The 16,152-nt window shown below is 43.6% G+C and overlaps 1 protein-coding gene across 5 annotated transcripts in view; it reads right to left on the minus strand.

Moving 5' to 3' along the window:
* Positions 1 to 16,152, minus strand: part of NF1 (neurofibromin 1) — a 177,285-nt gene that overhangs the window by 136,614 nt on the left and 24,519 nt on the right. For 2 of the 5 annotated variants that reach the window (XM_066634971.1, XM_066634970.1), the window contains exons 10-17: positions 15,434 to 15,556; positions 14,899 to 14,973; positions 12,922 to 13,053; positions 8,762 to 8,896; positions 6,689 to 6,802; positions 5,260 to 5,339; positions 4,206 to 4,329; positions 687 to 842 (exon numbers count right to left, since the gene is read on the minus strand). In XM_066634971.1, coding sequence (XP_066491068.1) covers positions 687 to 842; positions 4,206 to 4,329; positions 5,260 to 5,339; positions 6,689 to 6,802; positions 8,762 to 8,896; positions 12,922 to 13,053; positions 14,899 to 14,973; positions 15,434 to 15,556 — 939 coding nt within the window. The remainder of the gene's footprint in view (positions 1 to 686; positions 843 to 4,205; positions 4,330 to 5,259; positions 5,340 to 6,688; positions 6,803 to 8,761; positions 8,897 to 12,921; positions 13,054 to 14,898; positions 14,974 to 15,433; positions 15,557 to 16,152) is intronic. The other 3 variants (XM_066634973.1, XM_066634974.1, XM_066634972.1) reach the window with 2 other exon arrangements.

The following is a 16,152-nucleotide window of genomic DNA, read 5'->3' on the forward strand; positions in this document are numbered from 1 at the left end:
ATTTTAGGTTTGCGCTCAGTTCTAGTTCACTTAAAAAGACTCTCTAAATCAGTTTTCAGGTCTGAGTCAGATTCTGTTCAATTGTCTGCTCTTCGAAATGATGTTCCGAATGCTTCTAAATCCCCCCCCTTGTCCAGAATCAAAAGGAGAACATCTGGGAGATGCTTTCCTTGCTTTGATGTAGTAAAGCAGCAGTTCTAAGATGTTTAGCACCGGGACCCACTTTTTTAGAATGAGAATCTGTCAGGACCCACCGGAAGTGATCTTATGACTGGAAGTGACATCATCAATCAGGAAAACGTTTACCAATCCTAGGCTGCAATCCTGCCCACACTTACCCAGGAGTAAGTCCCATTTTCTATCATTGTTAAAAGCATATACATAGTAGCCTGTTAAAAGTACAGAGCTGTAACATTTCCCCAGATGCAGTCACCTACTATGGTAGCATCGTCTAATACATTAAAATAAAATATTGAACTGAATGGAGACCTGCCTGAAATTGGTTTGCGACCCACGTAGTGGGGCCCGACCCACAGTTTGAGAAACACTGTAGTAAAGTGTAAAATTTTACAGCCCAGACAAAAGGGTTAAAAGCCCAAGGAGGGCTACGTCATGCAGACAGTGCAGATTTACCAACTGACCAAGTACCACTAGGTATGACAACACCCTCCTCGCTTTGTACTTACCATGCAGAAGCTGCCCTTGCCCTTCCTGAGCGTAGCTCCTGGAGTACAGCGCAACATCTCTTCGTGGTCAAGAGAAATTTGATTAGCTCCACCCCCAGAGACATCACATCCTACCCCATAAAGGAAGAGAGAGGGACAGGAACTCCTATCTGATTGCTACAGAGAGAGGGGGGGGGGAGAAGAAAAAAATACAAAAAAAATCATAAAACTCGCTGGGAAAGATGAGGGGAGGAAAGAGAGATGAAGTGATGGGGGCTCCGTTTATGAAGGGAGAACATGATTTCAAAGATTCTGAACCTTAAAACAAGATGCTTGGACACAGGAAAGTTGGCTTGCTCCCTACAGAAAAACAGCAGTCAAGGATACAGTCACCAAGCTCGAATCACCAAGCTCAAGTCACCAAGCAGTGGTGACTGAGAGCCCAATCCTATCCAACTTTCTAGCACCAGTGCAGCTGCAATGCAACCCCAAGGTAAGATAGCAAATGTTCACATACTTTGAGGAGGCCTCTGTGACCACACCACAGGATGCAGTGCAAGCCCCACTGACACGGTAACACTGGCACTGGAAAACTGGATAGGATTGGGCTCTCAGTCTGTTACTGAGTTATGGCCCTATCCCCATATGCTTCTCTAGTTCAGAAATACTGTATACTTAAAATAGTCTTGCCTTACTATAGTGTCTTGATAGAACTACTGCCACATGATCACCCTTTTCTGCCATCAACTTGTATTTGCAGGACACTGCCCTATGATTGGAAAAATGGAAAAGCTTAACATAGTGTCATGTTTTTAGTATGAGCTTTTTATAGCAAACAGTTGAGATTAATCTGGTATCCTTCAATTGTCAGACATGTCCATAAGAAAGTCTGACAGGTCATCAATCAATGGCATGAAACTACAGCTACAAATATGAATTCAGTGTGTGGACTCTGCTAAGCTGGAGAGCTCAACATGGTGTATGGCCCAAAGTACACTAAGGTTGCAATCCTAACCACACTTTCTGAGAGTAAGCCCCATTGAACAAAATAGGACTTATTGTGCCCTAAGGCCCAATCATAAGAACAAAATTGAGCCCAATCATAAGAACAAGAACAGCCCCACTGGATCAGGCCATAGGCCCATCAAGTCTAGCTTCCTGTATCTCATAGCGGCCCACCAAATGCCCCAGGGAGCACACCAGATAACAAGAGACCTGCATCCTGGTGCCCTCCCTTGCATCTGACACAGCCCATTTCTAAAATCAGGAGGTTGCACATACACATCATGGCTTGTAACCCATAATGGATTTGAACTTGTCCAATCCCCTTTTAAAGGCGTCCAGGCCAGACGCCATCACCACATCCTGTGGCAAGGTGTTCCACAGACCAACCACACACTGAGTAAAGAAATATTTTTTTTGTCTGTTCTAACTCTCCCAACACTCAATTTTAGTGGATGTCCCCTGGTTCTGCTGTTATGTGAGAGTGTAAAGAGCATCTCTCTATCCACTCTGTCCATCCCCTGCATAATTTTGTATGTCACAATCATGCCCCCCTCAGGCACCTCTTTTCTAGGCTGAAGAGGCCCAAACGCCATAGCCTTTCCTCATAAGGAAGGTGCCCCAGCCCAGTAATCATCTTAGTTGCTCTCTTTTGCACCTTTTCCATTTCCACTATGTCTTTTTTGAGATGCGGCGACCAGAACTGGACACAATACTCCAGGTGTGGCCTTACCATCAATTTGTACAATGGCATTATAATATTAGCCATTTTGTTCTCCTATCCAATCCTATCCAACCTTCCAGCACTGATGCAGCTGTGCCAACGGGACATGTGCTGCACCATGCATGGAGGAGGCAGTCACAGACGCCTCCTCAAGGTAAGGGAACATTTGTTTCTAGGCTGCATTGTGACTGCATCAGATCCGGAAAGTTGGATAGGATTGAGCCCTAAATGTGCTTGAGCTCTGCTCCACAACAGATTCTTCCAATTGTCTTGCACCTGCTTATGCACCTGCTATTTTGCAAGCACGTACCTTATTTCTAGGGAAACATAGCAGCTTCTCTCAGTGAGATTTGCATTTTGGCATCGGGAGAATAGAACCTAATTTCTCAGCTGTTAGTGCAGGGATTTTCAGAGGTTTGCAACTGCAAAACTGGGTCATAATCACTATTTTTAGCTTTTCTGAGGTGCACAGAACCCTGCAGAGGACTCTGTGGAGCTCCCTACATATCCCGGAAGCCACCACTGTCTGTGGTAAGTAAAGAAACCCCTTCTGTCCCTGGCAGCAACACGACTGTGACAATCCTGCTGCTGCCACCCCCCACCCCTGCAAAAACTTAAAGCTGTTCCCAAACTCCCAGAGAGTCCCAAACTCTCTGGGAGTTTGGGAACTGCTGTGCAAACTCTTCAGATCTTCTGAACCACCCTTTTCAAGAAGAATCCAATTATCATGGAGTTCCTTGCTCTTAGGGACTTTCTTTCTACCTGTGTCTTCCATAAAGCGTACATATGTGCTTAGCTTCTTGTGAAAATCAAAGGCTCCTTTTTACTTTCTATAAGCTCCACCACGCACTCTCAGCCACGGGCTTCAATTACTCAGCCTTAAAATGATACAACATGGACTGTGATTCATCCTACTGTTCGCCTGGAAGTGATGGTTCTTTGAAAATTAAGAATTCTAATTTGGGGGGAAATTTGATCATTGCTGTGGTCTCTTTCATCTCCCTTGTGTCCTCTTTTCCTACCTGTGCATGTTCCCTCTATACATGAACAATCCTCCAGGGCTTATATTGCACAAGTGCACAATAGCATCACTCTTGTGAAAAATATTTCTGAAAGCCAAGTTTCAGAGGTGGAGTTAAGGGACGGGGGGGGGGGGAACCCTGAAATCTGCTTCATAAGATGGCATGGTTACTTTTGCTATAACCAAATGCCATGAAAACGATGTAAATACAGGGGGGATAGAGCACATATTTTTAAAAATGGCTGCATAGTGCAAGATTATTTCTGCAGTGGAGGAGCAGCTCGGGAGCTTACTGGACATCCATATATTGGGCATCTTTGCACAGGACCTACGCAGGACAAAACTATACAGTCATTTCCTCAACTCTAATGAATTAGCAACTACATGATATAGCCCTGTGTTGGTAAGTCCTATGCAAACTTTACATCCCATTCTAGGTGTAGTTGGGTAAGACAGGGAGCCACCAGCTTGTTCTCCCATAACACAGGCAGGCTGTAAACTTACAGCTCTTCCAAACTGTAAGACAGCGAGCTGATACAGATACACAGAACAGGGATAGGAGAAGGGAAGTCTTGAAAAAGGTTTGTGTTTCCCCTGGGGGTGCTTTCCTTGGCACCAAGAGGGTGAAGCTCAAAATTCTGGGGGGGGGGGGAATTTACATAACGTTTTCACTTCCTTTACTGAGCAGGAATGCAGGTACGGCTGGAGCTAGTCAAATTTCTTTCCACCAAGAAGGAAGGTGAGCAAAGGAACGAGCAAGCCACATTGGAACAGGTTTTGAGAGTTCACTTACTTTGTTTTTCAGGAGGAATTTGTTCCTGCAGATCAAGATCTCTCTCAACCACTTGAGGATTTCCGTACTGCTGAGAATCTGATTGCTCGTTAGTCTCTTGCAAATACAAAACAGCATTTGCGAACTGCAGGAATAAAAAATGATAATCATTATGCACTTATTATAAATAATTGGTTACAATAGCTGTGATGATAGATATACAAATGCTTCAACACTGTAAGGGATCATCTTTTAGTCCTTTCATCCCACCACAATTATTCTCTACCACATCCCTTGATAGCGAATTTGGATATTTCCTATGATAGGCAGACAAAGGCATCCTCTACCAAGGATGCCTTTGGTCAATGTTTCTTTGCAGCATCAGAGGTTGTAACACAAATTTCTCAGAATATTAAAGATATAAAAAATTCAGATAGTGATTCCATTTATTCATCTATACAGGGGGAGCTTCGTATCCATGGATCCTGTACACGTGGTTTCACTTAACTGCAGATACAGGTAAGTCTTAGAATTGCGCTAATGGGTGTGCGGGGGGAGTGGTGAACATCCACTTCCCCTTAGGAGACCTTCAGCGACTTCCCGGTGCCCACAGGATACAATATTCGCCATTTTCACGCTGCTGTTTCTCCAGGGGCCATGGCTGCCAGGATCGGGCTGCTAGTCTGTAATGACTAAGCACCACTGAGAACATTAATTAATGATGAGTTAATTGGGTCACCTCAGAATGCCAGATGCAAGGAATGGCACCAGGATGCAGGTCTCTTTTTGTCTTGTGTGCTCCCTGAGGCATTTGGTGGGCTACAGTTGAGATACAGGAAGCTGGACTAGATGCGCCTATGGCCTGATCCAGCGGGGCTGTTCTTATATTTAATTACAGGGGGGGGGGATTTACAAACAGTCTAAGCTTTCACACAATTTGATTCTTGTTGATTTTGCCTCCATTTTTAATACAGTTGAAAATACAATAAAATTTTAAGCCATAATTCATCTCATCAGGCCAAGATACTGATGAGAAATCCAATTCTGCCAAACCCAAAACAGGTTATAACCATACCTGATTTCCCAAAATGTTTCAATGGGAGCATCTGGATTCCACAAGTCAATGCTGTCTAACTGATGAAGCACAAGTAAGGCCTGAACATACCAAGAAAAAGCAAAAAAACCCAAAAACCTCAATTAAAAGAGCACTGACAAAATATTTCCACACGCATAGCAATGTAGTTGTAAGTATAACTAAATTAGGTCATGGCAAAGAAAAACAAAGAATACCTTAAAAGAAAGAATTCTTGATGAGGTTGTCACAATTTATCAATCCATTCTTGGCACAAAATCTCATCAGAATAAAACTGCCCATGTTGGCAATTCTGAAAGTGTGGGAGATGGTGGCTGCAACTGCTGGGTCATAAACCTCAAACAAGTTGGGAGATCCAGAGGCACCACACTTGTTGGAATACCTGCACAAAGGTGCTTCTGCGACAGAAATAATGGATACTTCCCAGGTGGACCATCACACAGGGTGATCTACAAGGAGTTTGCATGTTATTTCCTTGAAGGGTTTTCAGTGACAGAATTTTGCGCTCACAAGGCTAAAACGTGAGCATCTTTAAGACAGACATATTAATTGGCCATTTCAAAGTTCAGTCACAACATCTGAACCCACCTAACCAGGTCCTTCTATCTACACTGAGCCACTGCCACCTCCTTCACTGTCTCTTCCATACCAAGTACTAGCCACTACCTCCTTCCCTCTTAGTACCAGCTGAGCATTTGGCATGCAAGATGCTGTTAGCTACTGAATTATCTAGACAGGGTTGGAAGTGGCAAGAATGCACTGTTGGTAGCAGGAAAGAACACAGCACCAGTTAGTGCTGTGGAAGGAGCAGCAGCAAAGCAGATCAGTGTCTATTTCTTCCAAGTGAGTGAAATTCCTACATGTGAAGAATCCCTTACTGCTCTAAGGCTGCCAAGAACCATCATTTCAATTCAACTGAAAGGGTCAGGAACCTTCAAAACACCCACAGCTTGATCGAGAGTGCAGACAGCAAGGCTGTAAAATGAGACACCTAGTACAGAGCTGGGGAACAAAGAATGAGAAAGCATCCCAGACTGAAGTATAGTTAAGGTTTTCCTACTTTCCCAATCCTCTTGTCAATTCCAACAGAGCTCTAGTACTGACCAGTTTCTCTCACTGTAGTGTGTGCTAGTAACATATAAGGAAAAAAAAAAAAGACTGGAAAAGAAGCTCAATCAAAAAACAGACAATTACATATATTGTATTCTGAACTAGATTTTATTCAGGGCTTGTTCCAATACATGTCACTCTTCATACAAAATTGCTTGGGGGGGAGTCACGATCTGAAGACTTTAAAGATAGCTGATACAAAAACCAGGACAGGGGGAGACTTTTAGGCTCACATTTAGATAAAAAGACATGTGGATAAATCTGCATATATGTAAAGGACACACACACACTAGGCCCTTACCTCCATGGCCTCTTGTGCTATTTCAGGCATGCTGGATTGTGGCACCAGCTGGACAAGCCCCGTTATCAGTTCGGCTGTGCTGCCCTGTGTCTCGGGTCCCTGTTTTCTTGGATTCTGCATGTAAAATTGGGGGATGGGTGAGCTTATGCTTACAAGTATGAGTTTACAGACACAAAGGCCTCCTTTAAGAACACTTAAGGGATCAGACAGGCCACTCATGCACCTGTGTTTAACATCAACCCGCCATATCACAACCTAAAAATGACCGGTTGCTAACATGGTCTCCGTTCAGCACTACCAGAAGCTGACTTTATTTATATCACATTTACTTGTTTTCATGCTTCAAGCCGATGCGCATGGGGTTCCAGGCAGACTCCCACCCAGACAGCGATGCAGATACAGTTAGCTTTAGCAAGGCGGATGCATCATGTGTCCTCAGACCACCCCATAGGTCAAAACAACTGCTTGATAGGAATCTAAAAATTCTGATGTTAAATTAGAAATGAGGTTACTGGGTATGCACATACTGTGGCAAAGCTGCCCCCAGTTATGAGGAGTTGCTTACAGGCATATGATGTATGGATCAAAGGATAGCAATGAAGCATTTTATATAACCCATGAAGCAATTTTTCTGATTAGACATCAGGGAGAAATCCTTGACAGTCAGGGTGGTTTGGCAGTGAAACAGATTGCTGAGGAGGTGGTGGATTCTCCCTCAATGGAGATTTTCAAGCAGAGGTTTGATAGGCACCTGCTAAAGATGCTCTAGGACAGGGGTGCCCAAACCCCAGCCCTGGGGCCACTTGCGGCCCTTGAGAACTCCCAATGCGGCCCTCAGGGAGCTCCCAGTCTCCAATGAGCCTCTGGCCCTCCGGAGATTTGTTGGAGTCTGCACAGGCCCGACGCAACTGCTCTCAGCATGAGGGCGACTGTTTCACCTCTTGCGTGAGCTGTGGGATGAGGGCTTCCTCCACTGCTTGCTGTTTCATGTCTGTGATGCAACAGTGGCAGCGAAAGAAAGGGTGGCCTTGCTTTGTGCCAGGACATTTAAAGGCCTGGAGCTATTGCAAGACCTTCATTCATTCATATAAGTTCATCTTTAAAATATTCATTTATGTAAATTTATTCAAATTTTAAATGTAAATGAATTCTTTCCCCCCCCCCGGCCCCCAACACAGTGTCAGAGAGATGATGTGGCCCTCCTGCCAAAAACTTTGGACACCCCTGCTTTAGGAGGATCTGATCACCAGGTCTTGAGAGGACAAAAGAATCAGTGCGATAAGCCGAGGTAGAGGAGTGTGGAGGTCAGCAGAAAGAATGAATAACACCTGATATCTGGCTGCTTCTGCCGGAAGCTCAGATGGCATGAGTCAGCAAAAAGAATGATGACCACACCATGAGGGAAGACATCTGGAAATGAGAAGTTCTATGAGTTTCTCATAGAACATTAATTGTATAAACTCCATTTGTAAAAAAAAAAGAAAGAAAAAACGTTTGGCGATAACCTGCCTATGTGAACCATCTTGGGTCTGCAAGACTCTCACTCATTGTGAGAGTCAGTGAGGAAGGCTATACAGAAATCCTGTACCATAACAACAACAATTTCCTGCTACAGGCAGAGGGTTGGAGTAGATGACCTTGTGGGTACCTTCCAACTCTAGGATTCTATTATTGTAACTGCTATGCAAGTTTGTATACCAACGGTGGTTAAAACAATCTGGAGTAGGAAGACCTGGTTTCAAATCCTACGTTCAAATGTTCACCAGGCCAGCTACCATCTCTCAGCCTAACCTACAAAAGAAGGTTGTTGTGAAGAAAACACGGAAAGGGTGGGAGACCATATATACTGCCCTGAGCTTCTTGAAGGTCAGAATATAAATGTAGTAGGAGGGGGGGGAGAATGCAGTAGCTGTAGTAATGATAATTATGAACATTGTTCCAGCCTCATCAGACTGCTCTAGAGCCATTAGTACAAATCAGTCATGTAAGGCGTGATTAAGACACCTGCAGCACAAGATTATGCCTGCAAGGGTCTCATGGTCATTTATTATTTTTTTTAAAATGTTTACGTACGCAGAGCAAGAGTTTGGGGTCAGCATGGATCAGTTTGACCATAGATAGCAACAAGACCTTATAGCTTCTGGTTTCAACATCTGTTGGCTTTTCTTTAAACTTGAGGCTCGTCATTTTCTCTTTAAAGGTAAGGCTCTAAGGAAGAACAAAGCAACAGCATTAAACCACTGCAATACAAGATGCTGCTGACTCTAAATCCATAATTCGCCATTTTGAAAAATAATATTTATACAAACAAATGTCCTATAGCAAACCTGAAAAAACTTTCAATATGAACTGCATCACCAATTTTACCATTTCACCTTCTTGATACTACATTTCAGTAGGTAAGATACAGCAAACAGACTGTATATCACCAAGAGCCACGATGTCAGAGGCCCCTCTGATTTCTTGAGCACAGGGTGTGGTCTGGCCCTGGGTCTTGAGAAAGGAGGATACATACCAGCTGAGTGTGTATTTGTACCAATTCATCCAATTTACTCTTTCCAGAGAATCAAAGAAAAAGAAAGTAGGATGGAACACACTACACAATAAACATGCAAACCCGGTTTTGTTGCAACCTCGTTTTTATAACACCTGTCATGTGCATAACTCTATAACCCAAGCCTACATTCCACTGTATATAAGAGATTACCAAATCCACCAAGTTTTGAAGCGCTGCTAAAAGTCACGGTAGTCTATGATCATTTGGAAAAGCATACTGGATACTGAATACTGGAGTGCAGCATTTGACAACGCAATTATTTACCAGGAGGCCTCAAGAGATTGCTCCAGGGTTGTGTTTGGCTCGCAAGGCACTCTGTGTTCCTCAGAATGCTTCCAGTTTTTGGAAGTCACTTCTGGAGTCCTCCGCGAGGCATTGGCCCAAGGAGGGCCATGCAGACCCAGCACAACCCAAGAGTAGCCTCTGGAGGCCTCCCAGTAAGTACACACACAACAGTGGGACCTCCGCATCCAGATGTCCCATGTCCACAATGAGTCAATTCCGCAGATACGGGATCCACCACTTCTGCAAAGAAAAAAATTGCCCTTCCTGCTCAGCACACTGTATCAGATTTTTTTTTTTTTTTTAACACTCTACAAAATGTTTGCTAACTGAAATGCTAGCATCTTACTCCAGACACACAGGCTGCTTTCACCTGAATCTGGACCACTTTAAGGAGTTTCTTAAACAAAAGAAACTCCTTAAGCAAAGGGTCATCTAAAGCAAAAGGCATCTAATTTGAGGCCCACATATTCAGTAAGATCACCAGGCAAGAGCAGAACATGGAATTCAGTTATCAGTCTGAGGCGCTAAATTTTCTCCCCAGGAATAAAGTTTTCAGGTCTCACAGCTGTGGAGAAACTCTTGCAAATGGATGAGAATATCATGAACCAGAGAAGGGCTGAGGAGGGCCTTCTACTGAGCAGGTTGAATGTCTTCAGTGACTCCAAGTAGGTCATGGCCCTATGGCTGTTCTCCATGTTTCCCTGCCAGCCCTTCGCCACATCAAATCCTTGAACGAAGACTTAATTCTTGAAAAACCGAATCTTAGAAGCAGAGTTTTAAGAAATACAAACATATCTTATTCAACTTATTCCTAAGACATACAATTGAACTCCAACTTGTAGACAAACAAAAAAAAGCACATTAACAGAAAAAACTTTTCATGTTAATGAATCATTTACTATTTCCACAAATACACAACACCCAACCGCAGGACCAGAAATAATATTCATTAACATTCTGAAAAAAAAAAATCTAAATGAATGAAAATTTTAAAAATGAATTGGTCATAGTTTGGACATAAATTCTCTAAACCACATTAGTGAAACTTCAGGCTTTACAAAAAAACAAATTTAATTAATGGCTATAATTGCTCTGAAATATAAACGGGTTAAATATATTCAGGAATTAGTCCTCATGTACAGTATTTTATAATCAATGTTACAATTGCATGCTATTTTTGATACAGAAAAGAAATCTAATAGCGCTGGTTGCAGAAGCATTGATCCCTTGTCCTTACAGGAACAAATCTCCCAATTCCACCATGGCGAGGTTCATGCTAAGACCAACTAGGGTTTGAAACTAACATTAAACTGCAGTTTCAAATCCTGGTAAATTGGATAACATACAAACATAATTGCAATGAAGGTCAGTGCAGACACATCACCTAAATCTAGGCAGAGAACTCTGGGGGAGATAAAGTCTGAATAAAGAGGGCAAAAGGGCAGGCCTAGCATGCTTCTGTGGCTAACTCCCAATCTCCTAACCATGGTTAAGGAAGAGTCAATATTAAGTCTGCACCATCCCCTAGATAAATTTAAGCGGTCAACTAATTCATCAAAGATATTGGCAGTTGTACCGCATGAAGGAACCATTTCATTGTTAAAAACAACAGTCTAAATTATGGGATTTGTGTACAGGCGGGAAGGAAGAGAAGAATGACAGAGAATCAACTGTTTGCATCACCTGGTTTGTGAAATGGATTTATTCGCTTCATACAGCCAACAAGTGTAAAACATGCTACATATTCAATCACTGAAATGAAGTGTGACATGACTATCGTGGTAACTATGCACAGAAAAGTCAAAAGAAACAAGCAGCTTTTCTGTGGTAGTTAACAATGGGTCATATACTTACAGCAACAGAGGCCCACTGCCATGCAAAGCAGTGACTGGATGGCATCTGATCATGTGAGCAACAGCAGCCAATAAGAGCAGAAAATAAGAAGCAGAAGATAAAGCACCGCCAATCAGTGTCAGAGCTGCAACGTACAATTGGTTTGTTTTTTTTTCTCTTCCCACGTGTGAATACAACAATTCATAAAAACTTCCAAACAAAACAGGGACACTGAGATATGTTGTTGGGACTGTCTCTGTATACCACTGGGTGCATCTGACAACAGGGATTTCTCAGTGATTTCAAGATTGCTTGAGGGCCAGTACAAGACACTGACCTAGTTCAAATGCAACAGTAAACCATGGTTTCCATTGTTTGAATAAGCATCTGCAAGAGATGGGCTTACACACTCTCCGCTCCTCCTCCCATGTGTGTGAGGAGAGGAAACAACTTAATGCGTCTACCTTCCGTTTGAAGTAAACCACAGTTCCATGAAGTCCAGGCCTAACACAGAGCTGTAATTTACTTGAAACAAAGTAATAGTTTTCTATCTCCTTCTCTTGCTCCTAAGAGAGAAGAGGGGAGAGCAAGTAAGCCTCTGGCTTACAGGGGTTTATTCATCTAGTAGGAAACCATGGTTTCCCATTACAACTGAATCCAGTCACCTTCTTATCCTAGTGAGAAGGTTCCTGAACTTTACACCAGAGGTGGGACCTCTGTAAGTAGCTGCAGGGGAAGGCACTTCCAGGATTGCACCACTGCTGAAATAAAGGATTTTTCCAACTATGAGGGTCACGTCGGCCCTCTTGAGGGTGTGATGGCCCACGGCCCCCTCTGCTAGCCTTCCAGTGCCTCAGAACGGCTCCCTGAGACGATCACCATCCACTTCCGGTCGTGTGACAAAAACTGGAAGTGGGTCACAATTGTGTTAAGGAGTCGTTCCGAGGCATGGGCTGGCCTACAGTGGGGACTACAGGGCCCCCACACCCTCCAGAGGGCCGGTGCAATCCCCAAGCACATGAAAACCCCCTTTTTGCTGTGGCAGCACAATCCCAGAAGTGCTGTCGCCACAGACACAACATCGCCACCCATCTTAAGGGGACAGCGAATGTCTCCCACTGGCTGGGGCATCATGAGGTCCTAGTTTGGGAACCTCTGACCCAATATATTTCCCGTGCTGCTGAGAGAATGAGATACAGATATACTGCGGCCCACTGATGTCCTATTTTTAATCCAAAATTTTTTTAATGAATGAATAGCATATTGAAAAGCAAGAAAGTAACTTAAAGGTATTAGCAACCATGCAAATGAAGTATTCATTGAAAGTAGTGCTGGAACAGCCCAAATAGTTGTTTGAATGTACTGCGTTCAGTGCCAAAAGCCAAGCTCTCTTTCCTCTTGCTGGAGTCAGGGCAAATCCAATGGGTCACTAGGAACGGTTTAGAACCCCCAACTCAGGGTTGTGGCATTCAAGGCACCTTCCATGATAGCCAATCATCAATAACGGAATGGAAAACACAGATTGTAACAACAATGGAAACAGAGGCCTGGCTCTTACCGGAGTCATGCGGATTGGTGTGTGCACACCAGAACCCTGAAGAGCTTTGTGGAGGGTTTCGCTGAACATGCTGCGGAGTTCCACGGAATGGCAGTACACTGCATCAATCTTGGGCCACCAGTCCAATGCAGACTAAGAAGGGATGGGAAAAGCGAAAGACACCAACAGGGAATCAGAATGCTGGAGTTGGGAAGAACTCACTGGGTAGGGAGATCAGATACAAACGGGGCAAGAGTGCCTATACCTTTACCTGTTGCATTGGAATTTTGACAGGTGCAGCTTTTTAAACCCTTCCATGCTGAGCTGCACCTGCCAAAATTCAATCTTCAATACAATGGTTAAAGGTATAGGCCAGCGGTTCCCAAACTGTGAGACATGGGTCTCTGGGAAGCTGGGGAAACCAGCCAGGGGAGCAGCGGAACCCTCATCGCCCAACACAATGTATAGGATTGTAGCCCTAATGGGGAGCCATGGCCAATGGCCCAGCACATCCAGGGAGTCATCAGTCAAAAAAGTTTGGGAACCACTGGTATAGGCACTCTGTCCCAGTTTGTATCTGGTAACCCTATCATTAGGACATTTAGCACTCCCCCACCGTGCTTCAACGTGTCTTCAGCAGCAGCCATTACACCATGATTGCAAGACTTGGTCCACAAGTTCTCGCTTCTTCTCTTCCCTTCTGTATAAAAAATGTGACCCATTATCCAAATCTATAAAGCAAGCTTGAATAAGCTGGCGCCAATGTAGTGAATACGTAAAAATACACCTGACTTAGCGCTGACAGATTCCTGTTCAGTCGTTCTGAAAACCTCAAAGGAAAGGAGATTCTGCTTTCTTCCTAGGGATGCTCTACTGTCATCTGCACAGCAGGCAAATACATTTCTAATTTACCATTTTTCAAAACCTTTGGCCCGAGTCTGCCTCTATGCAGCAAATAGGATTCTGCCTTATATCAAATAAGACCACCAATCCACCTAGCTCAGTGTTGTCTATGGACTGGAAGAGGCTTTCCAGGATTTCAGGCAGAGGTCTTCTCCTGGAGATTCTGCTAGGGATTGAGCCTGGGACCCTCTGCATGTAAAGCATGTGCTTGTATCACTGAGCAATGGACATCCCTGATTAACCCATAAAACTGTCTTAACCTGAGTTGGACCATTCATCTGTCTGGCGCTGGTAAGACAGAATATCTTCTGTTGTGGAACCTCAACTATGAAATTCTTCATCTAAGGAAATATACTGGTCCCTACCTACTCAAAAACACACTTTTGCTATTTTTAAACAGGCCCTCAAGACTTAGCTTTTAACTGATTTTGGTCTTAAATTAATTTATGCTGATTTTAGATAGTTTCACTATGGTACTGCAGAATATAACAAGGCTGTTTTACACTACTGTTTCCTTTGTCTGCTTTTTCATGTGAAAATGAATGTCCAGTTTGAATGTTTTGTTCTTTTAATTGTAAACTGCTTTGGAAAAAAAAAACTTAAAAGTGGATACATTGAAAATCACTGCCGTATTAGATATATATGGGTGAAGGTGGTCCTGAAGATTTAATGACCAGGGACCAGGTTGTGTTATCAATCAACAATAACTAGTTTAAAATCTGAGGTTAGGAGCGCATCCTGCCTTGCCTTAACCACGATTTCCACCACTTAGAAATAACAATGAACCATGAAAAAGCCAATGAATAGAATTTACATTTGCGAAAGGAGACTGTACTAATTCACCCTGTCAAATACAATGTTTCTCAGCTACCACTGTTGGAATATCGATGATGAGCATTAAGACGGGGGGGGGGGGGGAGAGAAGTAAGATAGTTGAACCACAGTGCTTGTTCATGAGACACTTCCATTGAAAGTTAACGGAACTACCAACATCACTTCAACGGGCAGTGACATCTGCCACAGAGTTGCCCTGCTTCAGTTTCAGCCCAATAACCTATGCAGGTGAGCAGGCTTTGCAGGGCTTGCAGAACTTACATTTGTGATTATTCGGTGGAGTGAATTTACCAGCACGTAATGAAAGTTTGATGGAGAGTTCTGTGCCAGGCAGGTCTAGAAGAGAGAAGAAACGGGATTTTAGGTTCCCTTCCAACTTGGCAATCCAAGGGCACAAATCCACCAGAAGCATCTTGGGGACAAACCCTGTTGAAACAACTGGGAGCTGCTGACCCTTGGCATGAATAAAACAAGCTGCACACCCTTGTGCCTCACATCCATTTTAGATGGGGGAGAAATCCCAGGTGGATTGGGCCTAAAACAAGAAAAGAAAACTGGAGCTTCTTCAGTTTATTCAAAACAAAGGTTTCTTAAAGTTCCAAGAAAGGCATCTTGAAACCTACAAATCTAAAAATAGATTTCCAGAAAACACTCAAGAAGTAATTGCTGAGAAATATAATTCTCTATTATTCATGATTCCCTGACCACTGCCAACCTATCCTTCACACGCAATGGCTCAAAAATAGCTTCAGGAGAGGGAGAGAAAGAGGCACAGCCTACAAAGCCATGGCCTCACCTTGAAGTGCTGGTTATTGTGCGGGTTGATGCGGAAGCAAGACACCAGGCAGTCAATCATGAGATCTATGTCTGCGTTTTGGTTGCCTCTTGAAAAAGGCTTGCTGGGATTGAAAAGGAGGTTCTATAAAACAGCAAAGGGGTGCCGTGGTTATTTTGGGTGTCACATGCCAACATACTGCTGCTTTTTGAGACAATGAACAGGTTAAAAGTGCTAGACCGAAGAAGCTAATCGTGAAAATATTTAAATAAGAACACCAATGCGCAAGCTTTCAGAACAAGTTCTCACTTCTTCAAGCAAAATCAAAGCATATGGTCATGGGTCTGGAAAACAGGACAGGACAGATTGAAGGAACTGGGCATGTTTGGCCTCTAGAAGATTTAGGGAAGCCATGAAAGTCTGCACTCTTTAGATGGTGAAGGACTGTCACACATTAGAAGGCAAGGACTTGCTCACTGCTTCTCCAGGGGCAGGCCTAGATCTAATGAGCTGAAGTTACAGGAGGACAGATTTCAGCAGAACTCCTTACTAGAAGGAACAGTTAAGACACCTTAGGGATGGGTGGGCTCCCCCTTGCTGGAGGTCTTCAAGCAGAGGGTGGGCAGCTATATGTTGGAACTGTTGCAGCTTGGGTTTACTGCACTGAACAGAGGACTGGACTAGATGCTGTACAAGGTCCCCTCTGACTCTATTATTCTATTCTATTCAGCTGCCTGGGT

Source organism: Tiliqua scincoides, chromosome 8 (genome assembly GCF_035046505.1).
Source record: "Tiliqua scincoides isolate rTilSci1 chromosome 8, rTilSci1.hap2, whole genome shotgun sequence".
NCBI lineage: Eukaryota > Metazoa > Chordata > Lepidosauria > Squamata > Scincidae > Tiliqua > Tiliqua scincoides.